Source organism: Trachurus japonicus, chromosome 24 (genome assembly GCF_045865225.1).
Source record: "Trachurus japonicus isolate A0001 chromosome 24, Traja_1.0".
In the NCBI taxonomy this organism is placed as follows: domain Eukaryota; kingdom Metazoa; phylum Chordata; class Actinopteri; order Carangiformes; family Carangidae; genus Trachurus; species Trachurus japonicus.
This window is the reverse complement of record NC_140930.1, coordinates 26,941,658-26,958,242: the sequence shown is the minus strand read 5'-3', so window position 1 is coordinate 26,958,242 and position 16,585 is coordinate 26,941,658. Positions and strand designations below refer to the sequence as shown.

General features: G+C 41.9%; 1 protein-coding gene across 1 annotated transcript in view; it reads right to left on the bottom strand.

The window, feature by feature from the left end:
- Positions 1-16,068, bottom strand: part of runx2b (RUNX family transcription factor 2b) — an 89,932-nt gene extending 73,864 nt beyond the window's left edge. Inside the window, exon 1 of the mRNA XM_085770889.1 lies at positions 14,785-16,068. Within this exon, the coding sequence (XP_085627015.1) occupies positions 14,785-14,896 (112 nt within the window). The 5' untranslated portion in view covers positions 14,897-16,068. The remainder of the gene's footprint in view (positions 1-14,784) is intronic.
- Positions 16,069-16,585: the final 517 nt, after the last annotated feature.

The window sequence follows — 16,585 nt, the reverse complement described above, 5'->3', positions numbered from 1 at the left end:
AAACACTTCTCAAACAGGGAACTGCGTACAAAACAAGATCAGACCGATGAGTGTCATGCACTTTAGACAAAGCTGGCCTCAAGTGATCAAACTGAGAGCTTCTTGACCAAACATGATAGAAACATGAAAGAAGATATGAATAGAAGCAAGTGTTGGCTGCACAGATGCAAGAGATTCTGCAAAATAAGGATTGCCCGGAAGCATAGCAGGTTAAAAAAGGTTGTGGATATGCCCTTTAGTAAGTGCAGTACGTCATGTGTGAGTGTGGAACTGCTCTTTATTTGTCTGACTGCAGTAGCTCGCAGGCATCAGTCCACTTGGTCTCAAGAAAAGCCTATAATTAAAAAGGCTTGTATAGTCTTTGGAAACAACACGCGCATTTTGAAGACTTTCTCAACTGTGACAAACAAATCTGTGACCCACATCAGGCCGTCTGATGGCCTTTTTGGGAACAAGAGTCCAAAATGGAGAATCATACACTATGAGCTGAGTTGTAGTGTCGTATGCCACTTAATCTAGGCTGAACATAGAGGACTTGGAAGGGATGAAAGTTGTGTAAAAGTACAGAACACGTCAAAGGTATCCACGTGTGTTAACGTCTGTGTGTACTTTTGGCTGGCGAGAGGTTAAAAAAAGAAGTGTTTTGTTTTTGTCAGCAACTCCTCAGAACTTTGGTTGATTTTAAAAGTCAACATTTCCTGTTCCAAAGGTTATGAAAATTAACACGAGTCATGTGCAGTGTTTCGTCAGCAGAACGCTGTGAGCTACTGTTTTCCCTGAGTTTGGGGGAGATGGAGTGCTGTTTGCCAATGCATCATGGTTTGTTAACAAGTTTCTGACTACCTGCATACAAATAAATCAGCCAAGTTCCTGCCACATGGTTTTGTTGTCTGTTATTTTTAGTGTTTTTGTATAAAACGGAATAACTCACTCAACAGAGGGAGCCTTCTGGTTTGAATCCCCTACCATGCTAAGTCTGGGTCAAGGAAAAAAATCTGAAACTGTGAGACAAATTGCTCCTGGGGAATAATGAAAAGAGAAAAAAAACCCTCTGAATTAAATGATTGAGTTAGACAAAGAAGAAATGTACAAAATCAGCGTCGCCTTAAAACCAAGTCTCTTCCTCTCTTGAGTGTCTACCAATCTTTTCTCTGTTGTCTGCCAATCTAGTCTCTGTTACACCCCGTGTTCCCACTGAGTCATATTATTTCCATATTTATGTCAGCAGCAGCCCCTCACTTTGATCTCCTGCCTTGTTCAGAGGCTGATCCTGTTATGGCTTGTTCCTGTAAATACTTTGAAGTGCTCCGGGATTAAAAGATTGTGGAGCCAATGAAAAAACAAACAACTCTTTACACAGATTCATTTATAAGGCCCCTTAAAACACAAAAAAAAATCATTTGGTAACAGTAGATGGAAGTTTACTCTGTAATTGTTGGTAATCGTGGAGCCACTGTTTATGGGTTCTGACAGAGTAAGATTCTGAGTGATTGAATTTGGAGGGTTTTTCTGCCACACACAGCATTTAACCTTTGAAAAGCGACAACAGCTGGGGTTTACACACCATAACCATCTTACTGATGACCGCTTGCTCCATGTGGGTTAGGCTAAGATTGCACAGGAACATGTATAATGCTCTAAGCTTGACAATGACAAGATGGGCCACACATTCTATATATCAGCAGCTGCAGCCTTCAGACCCAGCCTACAGAGGGACCTCCAACGGCTGTGTCAACCGTTGGTAAATGGAGCGGTCTAGCCTTCAGAGCATTTCCTGATTGTGTCCGAATGTAATCAACCTTAAACATTTGAAAGAGGCACTTTCTTTACACTTACTTTCTTTACACAACTGCTACTCAGCTCCTCACCTCCGCTGTGTGGCCAGCAGAGAAGAGCGGGGCTACCAGGGCGCTCAAAAGCTAGCATGCTAGGTGGCTAATAACAACGGCGCGCAAAGAATCTTGGGTTACGGGAGGCCATTGAGGATAAGGTGTGGTGCATCATCCTAGAACTGGCAAAGGAAGGCCAGATTTGTCTGCAGCATTTGGAGGAACCTTCGAACTGGGACAGGCCCAGTGTTGCCATCTCCTCAGTAAGTAAACTTGCTATTGGCTGTCCTAAAAGTCGCTAGAAGCCGCTAAATGACGTCATCACGATGTCAGGGGTGGGGGTGCGAGGGGGGATCTGCAGCAGGGACTGACACTACTGTGAGGCTGACCACCGGTGAGTGATAACGTACTTTCACATCGGGGTCTCCAAACCAGAAATGTTTGTCACAACACCGGGAAAAAGTCGCTAGATTTGTCGCTAGTCACTTTTGACAAAAAAAATCGCCAAGAGGGTTTGGAAAGTCGCCAGATTTAGCGAGAAAGTCGCCAAGTTGGCAACACTGGACAGACCTGGTCGCAATGCTGTTATGTAATCAGCCTTCAAATGCCGCTTCTGAAGGATGCTGAATTGGGACACAGCTCCTGTAGTGTCTCTCTCAGGTTATGCTGCACCGATGAGCTAAATGTTAATACCAGTATGCTAACATGTTCACAACGACAATGCTACGTATAATGTTAGCCGTGTGAACAATCTTTGTGGGCGGTGGTTAGCACTCTCACCTTTTGGTAGAAGGTTCTGGGTTCAGTCCCTGATCTTGAGTCCTTTCTGGGTGGAGTATGTTCTTCCTGCGCCTGCATGGATTCTCTCCGGGTTCTCCAGCTTCCTCCTACAGTCCAAAGACAATCACAATAGATTGAGGTTGTTTATCTCTAGATGTCGATGTGATAGACCAGTGACGGCTGGTATCAATGGGCTAGTGGGGCTAAGCCCTCCCTGCATTACACAACAAAAGATGAGGAAAAAATATTCTCTAAATAACATACAAAAGATTGTTCTAAGTCTTAATAAAAATCGGAACTGGCAACAATATTAAATAGTTTCAAGAAAAACACAGGATATCTCTAAATGGGCTAATTTTAATCAGCCCGAGCTCACCGAGTCTGCTCTCATTCATTTTCCGACTGTGGATGATTGACAGGTGCCCTGTCCCGCCCTCGCCATTTACCGACTGTTTGGGCTAATTTCATTCAGCCCACAGGCCGATCGGTTCTGACCAATCAGCAGTGGGCTGACGCAGGGTCAGTGATTGACAGGCGTCATGTCCCGCCCCCTTGGTTTACTTGTCATTGGGGCTAATTTCATTTAGCCCAACACCGCTGTTTTCAGACCAATGACAGGAACCGGAGAAAGTTGTGTTGTTGTGGGAGGGAGAAGACAGAAACAGCGGCGCTAGGCGCTAGCATCACAGGTAGCATTACTTTACTGCTCTAAACTGTCTTTGCTAACATGAACGAAGTGGAGAATCTTGTTTCTAAACTCACCGGGAGCACCAGCCTTAAATGACATGGCGATAACAGACCAGAAAGGCCGTCGATATGAGCTGCATATATCGTCTTCTTTTTTCTTTTTTTTTTAATTGAGCAATATCGTCGGGTGTGTGTGTGTGTGCGTGCGTGCGTGCGTGCGTGCGTGTGTGTGCGCGCGTGAGAGACAGAGAGACTGTGTGTGTGGGGGGGGGGGGTGAGAGAGAGAGAGACTGTGTGTACGTATGTGTGAGATAACCAGGTTAAGTGTTTTATTTTTTTATTTTTTATTTTTTTTTTGGACTAGACCCTTCTACTTAATGCAGTGTGTAGGCCTAGTTAGTTGCTATAGGCCTACTTTTGTGAGATGGGATAACCCTAACTTTTAGCTACTGCTGTGTTAACCATTTAATGAGTAGCCTATAATTTATTTATTAGCCCACCCAACTAATTTGACCACCAGCCGCCACTGTGATAGACTGACCACCTGTCTACAGTAGGCCTTCGCCCTATGTCAGCTGGGATTACCTCCAGCCTCCCCCTAGAACCCTGCACAGACAATTGGTATAGACAATAGATGGAAGTTGAACAAGATTTAGAGTCACCCGTACCAGAAAGTACCACATCTTAGTCTAGTTTGACTGCGAAGATTGACAATGACCACCACACACAAATGTTGGTCTCAACTTTCAAACATCTTTCCAGACATTTTTGCTAACACACTAGACAAGCAGTTGTCCCAAATCCCAAATCCTGCTGTAATGGTCCCAAAAATTACACTAGGGCAGAGTCTGGAGTAGTTATTGCCTGATAAAACATTAAAAACGGATCGTGGTGGTTGAGTCGTCCTGCAGTCAGCTCCCGGCTACACACTGACTGCAGCTGTTCCTACATGAATTATGGCTATTTTAGTTTTTAAATTCTGAACAGCAGTGGTGTGAATTGATAATATAATAATTTTCATTCGTTGTTGACATGGAGGCTGGTCCATCTAATATATCAGTCCATACTGCTACTGCTGCTCTAAAAGATAAATACAGACACATTCTCAGGATTACAAGGAGGTTAGATTCTATCTTTTGATACAGTGGTCTTGGGTGAGTGCAGGTGCTCTCTGGTCCTCTCTATCGGCCCCCCTGAATCATCCAGTCTTCTAAATGAAGAAAACTCACAATGAAACATTGATGAACAGCAGCAAAAGAGCTTTTGTGATGACAACCCCCCCCCATTCAGAATTTCACCCATTCTCATCTGGGTACCCTAGAACACAGCCACAGCCGAAGTAAATTTTCACTCAAGCCTGAAACTGAATAACAGCAGCTCATACAATAGAGACAAGAATGCCAAACATGATTGACCCTGAGTACCATATTTTACCGGTGTTTGGAGCTGGGTGGGTATTTGGTGCCGAGTGGCGCAGTGGGTTAAGCAGGCACCCCATGTGTTGAGGCTGTAGTCCTTGTGCAGGCGGCCCCGGTTCGCATCCCGCATCGGACGGCCCTTTCCTGCGTGTCATTCCCCCTCTCTCTGCCTCCCCATTTCCTGTCTCTATCGACTGTGCTGTCAAACAAAGGCATGAAAAAGCCCCAAAAAATATACTTAAAAAAATTTCAGTTGAATAGATTGTCAGAAATGAGGTGTAGACCAGTCAGGCGTCCGACTTTAACCCACCTGTACTGTAAAACCTGTAATATGTTTATTTTATTGTGAAGCAAACAGTGTACCAGTAATACAACTTTATTTGATACATTGCCTCATTTCAAATATCAAATATAGCATTACCAAGTGTTATATCAGAAATGCAAACCATGCAAACACAATATGAAACTTGGAACATAAATAACAAAATAAAACCAATAATTGGGGAGATAAACTGAAGTAAAAAGGGAATAAAACCTCTAACTCCCTCCCCCTCCCATCAAGTGACTAAAATATCAGAATCAGAATAATGTAATAGAACTTAATTCAGTTCCAGCTCAGAAGCACACAACACACCACACACACATGGTGCACATACCCAATGAAAAACATCCAATCTTGTTGTCTGTGCATATATTATTCATTATATTAAGTCTACACATTGATACAGTTTAAATCTGTATGATGAATCTTGACTAAGAGAGATAGTAAACAAGAGGACCTTGATCTCAGACCATCTGACGACAGCACTAGACGGAAAGTCGAGGGATCACTGAAGGTAACAATTAAAATTCAACCTAGGTGGAGCACGAAAGTACTAAATTTCACCACATCAAGTGGTTCGTTGAAAACCACAAATGTCAGAATGATCACCAGAGTCTTCACTGTCTGAGGACCAGACATTTCTAAAAAGAATAGAGAGCCAACAGATCTTGTACTGTCAATGTTGAGATAAGTTTCAGTGGAAAGGTGAAAACCCGTTTATATATGTAAACCATACATTGTACAGTACATATCATTCATAACTCACACAAATATCTATCCAGAATTTATCATTTATTTCCATGGCACTACCTCATTGTCTATTTGCACTGCATGTGACTGTACAGTACAATCTGGCCACTTGACTTTATTTATTTAAATATTTTTATTCTTTTTCCTATTATTCTCATCTTATTGTTCAGTTGTTGTACGTCTTTTATGTGAACATCAGAGAGCTATGCAAACCGGAAACCATACATCAAATTCCTTGTATGTATATGCAGCATACTTGGCCAATAAATCCAATTCTGATTCTGATTCTGATTCTGTTTTGACCAGCTGATGGTGCTAGAGGAAAAATCTGATTCATCCTCTGGGGACCATGGATATTGTATGGCAATCTATCTAATATTTCAGTCCATACTGCACACAGACAAGTCTCAGGATTACAAGGAGGTTAGATCCTATCTTTTGATACAGGTGCTCTCCGATCCTCTGTATCGATCCCCCTGAATCACCCAATCATCTAAATGAAGAAAACTCACAATTACACCCAGATACGCTTTTCCATGCGACCCAGAGAACAAAGACACCCTGATCCTTTTAAGTGACAGAAAAAGCTAAAATAAAAACAGAGAGCCAACTAAAAGAGGAATGCGTGGTGGTGACTGCTCCACATCCCCTTGTACTTGTCAAGATATGTAAAGTGTTTCTTCTCTTCCCCCTTTTATGAAAGCCTGTTAACTGTCGCACAAGTGGTGACCGCAGCTGTTTCGTGACATTTATTTTCTTGTCGTTTTTTTCCCAACGTTTTCTAATTGGCTTCTGTTTGTATCCTCCTCTTATGTGGTCTCTCTACACTCAGCTTAAATTAATGTACACCCAGGCTCACTTTGAGGAGGGGAAAAAAAAACTAGTATAAGTTTTTCAGTGTTGTAGGTCACAGAAATGATTATCTTTAATTCTGAGGCTGCGAGTCTCTTGATTTTTGGTTGCTGCGTGTGGGTGACCTCATCCACTTCATTGCACATTTCATCTGATATTTCCTGTCCTTTTGCCACTCGGTCTGTGGTCTATCGCCCTTCATCGTGTGGTCTCCCACTGACCAAATCACCAAGCTGTGTAAATTGCACACTGGGACAGACAAAAGAAAAGGGTATCATTTTGGACTACCGTATTCTGAAGCACAGTACTAAATGAATGAAGCAAACCTAACCATAGTAAGACGGACACACACGCTGTCTGTTCAGTTTGCATGTTTAATCTCCCTCTGAAGTGCCTCCAGTGCTTTGATATTCTAGAGTGTGTCTTTTTACGTCATGACAGCCTGTCAAAATCGCTTTTTCTTTGCTGCTCCTCATAATAATTTTTGAGCATTACCTCTCTCACTACTGAATAACCCACAAAGTCATTCACCCCACACTCAGCTTTATCTCAGCACTTAAAGAACATCACTACATCTTATTTATACTGGTATCATCATAATTACTTTATAATTATATTAGCTTAGTTTCTTAATAAATTCCTAATTCATACTGTTTTGTTTTGTTTTTTAGCATAAAACGAGTTGCGGAAACAGAGTGATGGTTGAATGCAGAAGCACACAAACTGTAGATATTTACCACAACAAGCCACAGAGGCTAACCATTTTTTTATGGTAACTACACAAAGAAGCCAAACACATTCATTCAAAAATACTCATGGCCCAGAGGTTGCGCATACGAAGCAACCAGCAGACCTTATTGTGTTCTTTGGACATGTGCAACTTTACATTCCAGCTCACTACCCATGGCTTGTAAAGATAGTATAACGACAAACCCAGACAGCAACCGGAATAAAAACAAGCCTCCCTAACACACACACACACACACACACACACACACACACACACACACACACACACATAGATACACACGCAGATACACATTTACTGGAAGAGTGACAGAGCATTGCAAAGGAAGAAAAAACACAGAGAAAAACAAGTGGGCAAAACCGCTTGGGGAGAAAAACACCCTATATTATCAGGGGTGGAGATCTGCCACAAGCACATTCCTGATTCAATACTCACTTCATCCTAAGCTATTTCAATATTGGTAAATACTGTAGTGTGTCTTGGGGACCCGGCAGACTTAACACCTCGCTGTGGAGCCACTGTGGTTGTATTGTGCAACGGGAGCTGAAAAAATCCAAGTAACTGTAGTAGCATTGAAATAATCAGATCTATCTATCTGCCGTCTGTGACTGACTGGCTGGCTTTCTGTCAAGGTCTCGCTAAAAGAAAAGGGAGCCACGGACATTAGCTTGACGTCATTTGGCAGCTTGGAGGAATAATTGGAAATTTTTGGACTTGGATGAGAAGATCAGTGCAACTGTCATATCTGTATGGTAAATATAAGGCTATACAGCCAGCAGCCAAATAGCTCAGCTTAGCACTGGAAGTTAACTCCGAGCAACAGCCCTGCCTGTAAGCCACCGTAAAACCACCGTGTATCGTTTTTACACTTGAAGAAAAAAAAAATCAACAGATGAAGCGAGCGAGATATAACGTGTTAATTAATGAGCTTTGGTTTCCAGTCGGTATGCTAAGCAATACTAACAAACCGCTGGCTGTACCTCAATATTTAACATACGGACGTGAGAGTGGTATCAATTTTCTCATCTAAATCTTGGCAAGAAAGCGCATAAGCATATTTCCCAAAGAGTGGAACCACTGCTTCAATCCATTACCAGGACATTGGACTGATAACCTGCACAGACGGAGAAAATTGAAATAAATAGGAAACAGGGTGGGTCAGGTAGTTCCTATGAACTGAGGTGGAGAGCAACAAAACATTATGCATAACCCATGACGTGTGCGTCTAAGCATTGTGCATTTGCAATTTCTTGTGAAGCGAAGCAAGCAGTAATTTGTCAGGCTGCAGAATGCACCACTGGAAGTCTGCCTGGCCAAAATAGGGAGCTGAATACATATTTGATCACACTGAAAGAAACACAAGCATTTGAAACAGAAAGTTAATGCATCAGTAAGTAAAGGGTCCAAACCTGACAGAAAGACAGAGGATTATGATGCGGTGTGAGGAGGAAAGAGGTGGTGTGTGCAGGGGGGTTATTAGTGGGGAAAGAAAGCAGCAGGAAACAAGAGATAGTGGGCGAAAAGGAAAGGAAAGGGCAGGAAAAAGAGCAGGGGACCTTTCTCTTGCCGAACGGGTGAAAGGTCACAACCCTGACACGTGTAGCTAGTTGAACCTTTAACTTTTAGCAGAGGTCACCACCGGGAGGCTTGGAGGGGAAACGCTTTATTGTTCTGGGTTACGAGCTCCTCGCCAGCGCTGTTAGGAGCTCCTAAATCACACACATCACACACACACACACACACACACACACACACACACACTGCGGGTCATTCAGGGCTGCCTGAGCCAGATACTGGCCTGAGCAGATTTTTCCCCTGGTAAAGTCTTTATCCTAGACGCCTCACCAGTCTATTCCTAGAAGCTGCTGAAATGGAAAAGACGAAGTGGGTTTTATTTCAGACCATTTTTATGATACGGACTAATGTATATGAAAAGACATCACCTCATAAACCAATAGACTTGCCTCGCTCATGCACCTCCTTAACGCGACACGCAGAGCGTTTCACATGAAACATGAGAGCTGCAAAATGCATTCACATAATGAGCTGAATTGTAATGGTGAATATGGAGCAATCATATGTGCAGTTCAAACAACTAAAGTTGAAATAGTAAGTGGAATTAAAATATTGGGATAGTGGACTGATCATTTGAGTCATTTTTAATCATTTTGCTGAATATTCTCAGTTTTAGTATATAATCCAGTGGTTCCTAACCTTTTTTGGCCCGTGACCCCATTTTGACATCATACATTTCTGGCAACCCGTGTCAATCAAGATGCGCCAGCTCAGAATTTATAATGTTGCATTTTATTTGAACTCAATTTATATTTGAGAAAGTGAAAGTATAGAATACAGTGATTTAAGATTGTCTGTGGTGTTTTTAAATCGTAATTTGGGTTAGGGTTAGAGTTAAAAAGAATAATAATTAGTTAAAAAAATATTTTTGATATAATCAGACGGTAATGTATATCAAGGCATATTACTTCATCTTAAAATGTTCAGATACATTCTTGTGAGCGGGTGAAACACTGGGATGGCAGCTGTTGCCCTCTTGTTCTGTCACATCTGTTGCCTGCTTGTTACTCACTGCCCTGCTCATTAAAGCTGCTGGGAAAACTGAGAGATGTAGGAGGTTATGATGTGCTCATCAATGACTCGGAACCGTTTCAAGATAAGTTAGGGTGTTGACGCTCACACTGCATGAGAAAAATCACAAGTCCTTTCATATCAGTCCATCCATCCATTAGCCATGACACTTATCCATGAGGGATTGCTGGAGACGTTCATATCATCCAGCCCTTCCATGGGCTTTATTGGACTGTTTGGATTATTCTCACTTCATTTCACAAACTGTGATGGATTTTTTCCTTCTTTTTTTTTGACAAGACAATACTGATCCAGACAACTGATAACTGACATTTGTTAGTTACAATAATTCATGCTAAACCACTGTACTATTAGATATTTGACATAAAAAAACTATAATATAATGATCTCTTGAAGAAAACATGTACATGTAACACTGTGAGTTCCCCCATGACAACTTGAATATTTTTAACACTTAAACACATTTTACTTTTCAGTTTTCTGCTCATAATCCTGTACTTTTTTTTCTCTTTTCTTTTTTTTACTTTTTTTTAATGAGGGGTTGGGTTGGCTGATTTGAATATTGCTTCTACCCCATCACTTTGTGCATACTGATGCTTTTCCTTTTTGTATTTTTTTGTTAAAAATAAATGAGTGTGAAAAAAAGAGTATTTTTCACACTTGTCCTTGAGGTCAACAAAGCTCACAAACAATGTGCTGTTGTAACAATTTCAAACCTTGATAGGAAGAATCAAATTGAACTCTGCCATGATCTGGTCTGAACAGTCGGTGTTCTTCACTGATTTATTGTAAACTCTGTTAAGTGTCAGTGTGAGAGGTAGCAGAGAGGAGTGTGATGATGATAACCTCAAATGAATTCTCCTCTCTCCACCCTCCTCCACAGTTTATTAGTTTAGGCCAGAGGCCACTTGTAGCCTTGCAGAGTGGACGGTAATTGTGTGCGTGCTCCTTAAGCACCGACCGCAGCAATAATAGACTGAATTATACAATAAATTCCCTCCAGATGTGCTCCCTCCACTCCCACCCACCCACTCCAGTTTGACAGTTTGCACACCCACAATCTGCGCAAGGAGGCCTCCGTCCACGCACACACATACGTGCACTCATTCACCCGTACACAAGCTTACAAATGTACATACACACACGTGGTGGCTTAGCTGCAGTGTTTGCATTGTCAGATTGTTTCCATACTGGTGTTAGCTCGCTGCGTTTCCTCACTGCTGGTGTAATTACAGGTCGTATTAGCTGATAGTGTTTTGCTAACCTCCTAATAGATGTCCTCCTGCCTCGGAAACCTCACAGAGAGCCCATTCAATAATAAGCAGCCTTTCTAATAAGTGATACTATTAGGAACGCACACACACACACACACACACACACACACACACACACACACATACACACACACACACACACACACAGGCTGATGTTTAGAAGTAGTCACATACGCATGTCCTAGTTGTTGAGAAACAAAAAGATGCACAGCTCTACATGATGTGGAATATTCTATAAATTTTTGATTAGAATTATAAATGCAGCACTTGGGGAAAATGCAGTGAAAGTACATCCTGAATAAAAACCAGAGCCACCCTGCATGGGAATCTAACCATCTATTTCTGTCTTATGGAGGAGGCAGGAGCGGAGGAGGATAAGGACAAGAGGAAGAGAGAGGAGGAAAAGAGTGGTCAGACTAATTATTATGTACACTTCTGCTGAAATGTGAGTACGTTTTCTGGGGGGGATATTTCTTCCAAAATGTTTTCATTCCAGATCTTTGTGTACTTCAGTCTACCGTCATAGAAACAGGGTTTCATATTTACTTATGGCTCAATATTGCCCAGCTCTGAGCCAGCATTGTGCTGATGCAGGAGGATGGCGAGGCAGAGAGAGAGAGAGAGGACCACCAGTTAGACTGGCTGCTACACTTTCTCTATCTTTAAGCTTTGTTGCTCTGCCGCTGTCAAGCCATCAGCATCAGCCTGCACAGTGCCACCCAGTGTTCAACCATGGGCCTTTACTCACAGCCCAGGCAAAGGGATTCATGAGTAAACAAAAAATAATTGTGCATCACAGTACTGATCAGTGATGTGTAGATTATTTCACTAAAAGTAGTAAAAATCCACAAAAAATGTATTCTATTACAAGCACAGACTTCTGAATTCATAAAATATTCTTAGTTAAATGTGCTTAAGGTATCAAAATTATATATGTAATGTAATGTAATATCAATTACAGGATATTTGTTAATGTAAGAAACATTCTAGTGTTGTGGTTTTACAAACTACTGGGCAGTTGAATCTTGAGCAAATTATTATTTTATTAACTGAATATATGTTTTGCATGTATGAGTCTTTAATTCACAATTTACAGCCACTAACTACCATAGGTGCTATTACAAATATTCTCCCCAGAAAACAAATACAAAGAGTAAATGTACTGAGTTACTTTCAGCTGCAAATAAAATAAACTGTTATGTTGTAACAAACTCATTTAAGTTTGTAGTTTGTAGTTTCAAAGCAGTTAAAAACAAAGGAGGCCGGAAAACAAAAGATGATGATATGCAAAAGAGGATATTAGAAAATTATTATGATCAAATATTAAATGACTATATTTAATGATATAAACAAAAAAAGGAACGATGTATCTAAATGTAGGAAAAGGGTTGATCTGCCAAGTAAAAACATCCAGTCACTCCCAAATTAATGTTTAAGTTCTAATATTAAGAAATAAAAACTAAATCTAGTTTTCTTAAACTATTAAATTTTTACATAACATACATTTTAATGTCATACTGCAAGAGTGAAGAGGACCAGCTGAGACACAAAACATTTTTCATTTATGTATGAATAATCTCATATTGTAATGTTGTATAGTCTTCAGATAGCTTTTAATTTATGATGTCTTTGTAATAACGTCCACGAAAATGGAAAACATAATTCAGTTAAATCACCCATCATTATACGTACAAGATTATATTCATAAAATCAGGAAACAATAACAATGTTTCACATATTCTTAGTGAGAGTGGTGGCTCTGTTATACTGTCAGCTGGTGATATTGTGGTTGCCAGGTGAGAGGCTGGCCCGACTAATCAGTTAAGTCATTTGCCTGCAGACATGTTCCAGAGCACAACTCCCCGTGAGCTCTGCTCAACCTGCTGTCCCAGGTGGCTTCAATGCTTGAAAGCCCCCTTTACCTGCTCCAACCTCCATGGCTGGAGAGAAAAAAAGTTAAAGAAAAAAAAAAGACTAATTAAAAAAAAAAAAAACACGTCATAACAGGAAACAGGAACAGGAAAGAGACTTGGCGGACTCTGCGGAGACCAGGTGCAGAGTTTGGCTTGCCTCCCCCTCGGCTCTCTGGCTTATGCAGGCGGGAGGGTGGCTGCTGGTAGCGGAGGTCTTTTCATCGCCAAGCTTCTTTATCAAACCCCTGGGTCTAGTTTGTTCTCGTTGCTGCTGCTTGGTGGGTTGCCGTTATAAATTAGACTGCAGGAGATCCCCTGGCGGACCCTTGCCCAACGACTGCTCACACAGAAGGTCAAGTGAAATATCAGCTTCACCGTTCATTTTTTTTAATTACAAGAGGCCAGCTCGTAAAAGCGGCCTCATGAGCCAGGGTGGTACACTTCCCTCTTTTTCTGTTTTTTCCCTCTACATCTTAACCTCCCTTGCTGTTCGCTGTGTCTTTCCTGAGCTGCTTCGCTCAAGGATCTTTAATCACTAGGTTGAGGGAAAAAGACGGTCTGTGTAACAGTTACTTCAATTTATGTGACCCATCAAAGGAGGCACACTGACTAATAATTGCTTGTAAGATAGATTTTCTTCATCCTTTCCGAGCTTACTCTTGGAAATTTACTGCTCAAGTTCACTGTCTGAACAGTGAGGGGAACAAATTAATTTACGGTCACGTTGACCAGTTTAGAACATGATGACGTTTGGGGGAAAGAATTACTTTTAGCTTGCCCCTGAAAGCCACACTGTAAAACAGTGTGAAAGAGATGAAATCAGACACTATAATTGCAAATTATAAAATTGCCAACATCTACAGCTCAGACATTTTTCAAAATCTTCCCTGCTGAAGATGCATTTATTGAGGGTATTAGCTCTAAAACATATGCACAATTAATTATTTACATCCCCTGTAAGAGGCTGTTGTTTTTGTTTATTTTTGTTTGAGTGGTTGTCGGCTACGTTCGTCATTCAGGGCCCTTGCGGCCTCCGGGGTGGTCGTGGCACACGCCAAAGATGCCCCTGTCGTGTTTAATCTTTGACATTTATTTGTTTGCTTTGTGCATGAATATGCAAGCTGGAAAAGACCTATTAGTTCTGGTGTATCCTCATTACAGGGGGCCGTTCATCCTGCTAGACTGTGGTTGGTCAGGGCAGACCGATGTCCAGACGCCGCCTGGCAACCCCGTGTCCGCTCGCTCCTCACTGCCCGCCAGTGTCCGGATAAAATTTGGCAACCGTTGGTATACGCCGAGGCTTGGCTTACGGCCACACTCATATCACACCAGCAAATGGAGCCTAGAATTAGTTTCAGCTTTATATCAACATGTTTGAAAATCCAAAAACTTAAACTCTCAATGAACCACCTACATAAGAAGGGGGCTGTGATGCTTTTAAATATTGACTTTTTTATTTGCACATTTGTTGTTGTCTTTCATAACAGCTCCTGGGGCTATGTGCTTGTTTGTATATGCATGTGTGTGTGTGCTTTTTTCGTTCCTCTTCTGCAGCATCCACCAGGCCTCTAAGAGCTGGCCTCACCTCATCTGGCAGCCATTACCTGCACACATGCTCCTGTCTGAAGGTTGATCTGCCGGGTTAAACAAATCCAGGCAACGCAGCGCGGCCCGCCAGGAATCAGCTCCATACATCAGCTGTGGAACAGCCAACATGACAGGGTTAGAGCTGGCTACCGTGAGCCGCTCACTATCACTGATCTCCCAACGCCAAATATGCTCTAAAACGACAAACTCACTTTGGTTCAGGTGCTGGATGTGGCGATCAAATATACTGAGATATGTGGCTTCTGCTGAGGGTTTTGGAGTGAGGGAAAGGCTCCTGAGTTTCCCTCTGGAAAGATGTGACACGGATCATTTCTTATGTATGAAGCTCCAAACTAAACAGTAACAGGCATATAGTCTCTCGGTATTGAATGTGGAATTCGGTAATTATCTGCAGCAATATGCTTCATCCAGCATTTTGCTGTGAGACGAGGCATAAATGCATAACTGTCTCTCAGCGGGGATGGCACGGAATTGACAATTCAACCAAGTTTGTGGAGTCTGATTCAATTCCGCTCCCAATCAAAAGCGCTTGAGATTCCATTTATGTTTATTACATTTCCTGTTTCTCACTTCATCACATCGGAATTGAAACTGACAGGGTAATTATCATTTCATCCTAAATTGATCCCAATCCATGTGGGCTGGCTCCAAACATACAGACACGAGAGGGGGAAAAAGAGAGATGGAGGAGAAAAAAAAGCATTTTTGGAGCATTTGGCGATGGTTCAGTCATCTGTAAGACGTATCGCTTGAAGGGTGGGGAGGGATGGTGGGAGAGAAGCAGGGAGGGAGAAGAAGGAAGGGGAGACTTTTGGAGATTGCGTTGCGGGTGTTCCCTTGATGTCCCCCTGACAGGAACCAGATTGGGAGCCGCACGGCGTCGTCGCTTTGGCTTTTTATTCGTCTGGCTCCGCCGGGTTTTTCCTGGCCTGAGCAGGCCCCGGTTCTGAGACGCTGTGGCCCACTCGTGGAGCCAGCCTGTAGTTTTAGTGAGAATAACAAATGCTAGAAAAAATAATGGGCTTTACAAAAAGAAAAAGAGAGGAGCAGCACAATCCTACTATTGTTCATGGTAGCTGGGCAGAAAGCACAGTCGAGCCACGTCTTTGGGACATTTTACTGGCTCTAATAAAGAGTGTGTGGTCCCTGTTTTGGAGAGCTCTGCCAGACTGACAGATATGCTCTACAGTAGTATTGGATGGTTCCGTATCATGTATTTTGAGTTGTGTTACTTGGCACGGCTCAGACGCGACCTGTCATTCATCATGCTTTTGCCTAGCTGAAAGCAGTGGTCCGAGTTGCTTATGATGGCATAGTGTGTAATGTGTTGAATAAGTAGTCATAAAGGCACTTGTGGATAGTGGCAAACAGGGAGATTTCACCTCCGTCTCCAAGAACTCACACATAAGATGACAAAATCCTGCCATGTTTTACTTAAAGCGATGGTAAATGAAGAGAAAAATATTGATGTGTCAGTGTGAGATGAAGTTGCGAGTTATTTAAAGTAGTCTGGCTAAAGCTTTTCAGAATCAAAAGGCGTTATTGATTATGGTTAATGAGCAATTTAGCCGGAGGGGGTCAGACTAACGTCTGAAAAAGAGGTGATGATCTCTGCATGTGAATTCCCTATTTAAGGAATAAAAACATAGTATTACTGTGTCGAATAAAATGCAAAAAACTACCGCAGGGTTTAGTTTGAAATTAATCTCCATTATTCAGCGTTTAATAATATTCCGCGTTAATTCCTGCACACACACATTCACGTCCCTGGCTTCTACTGTGTGGGGTACAGAAACA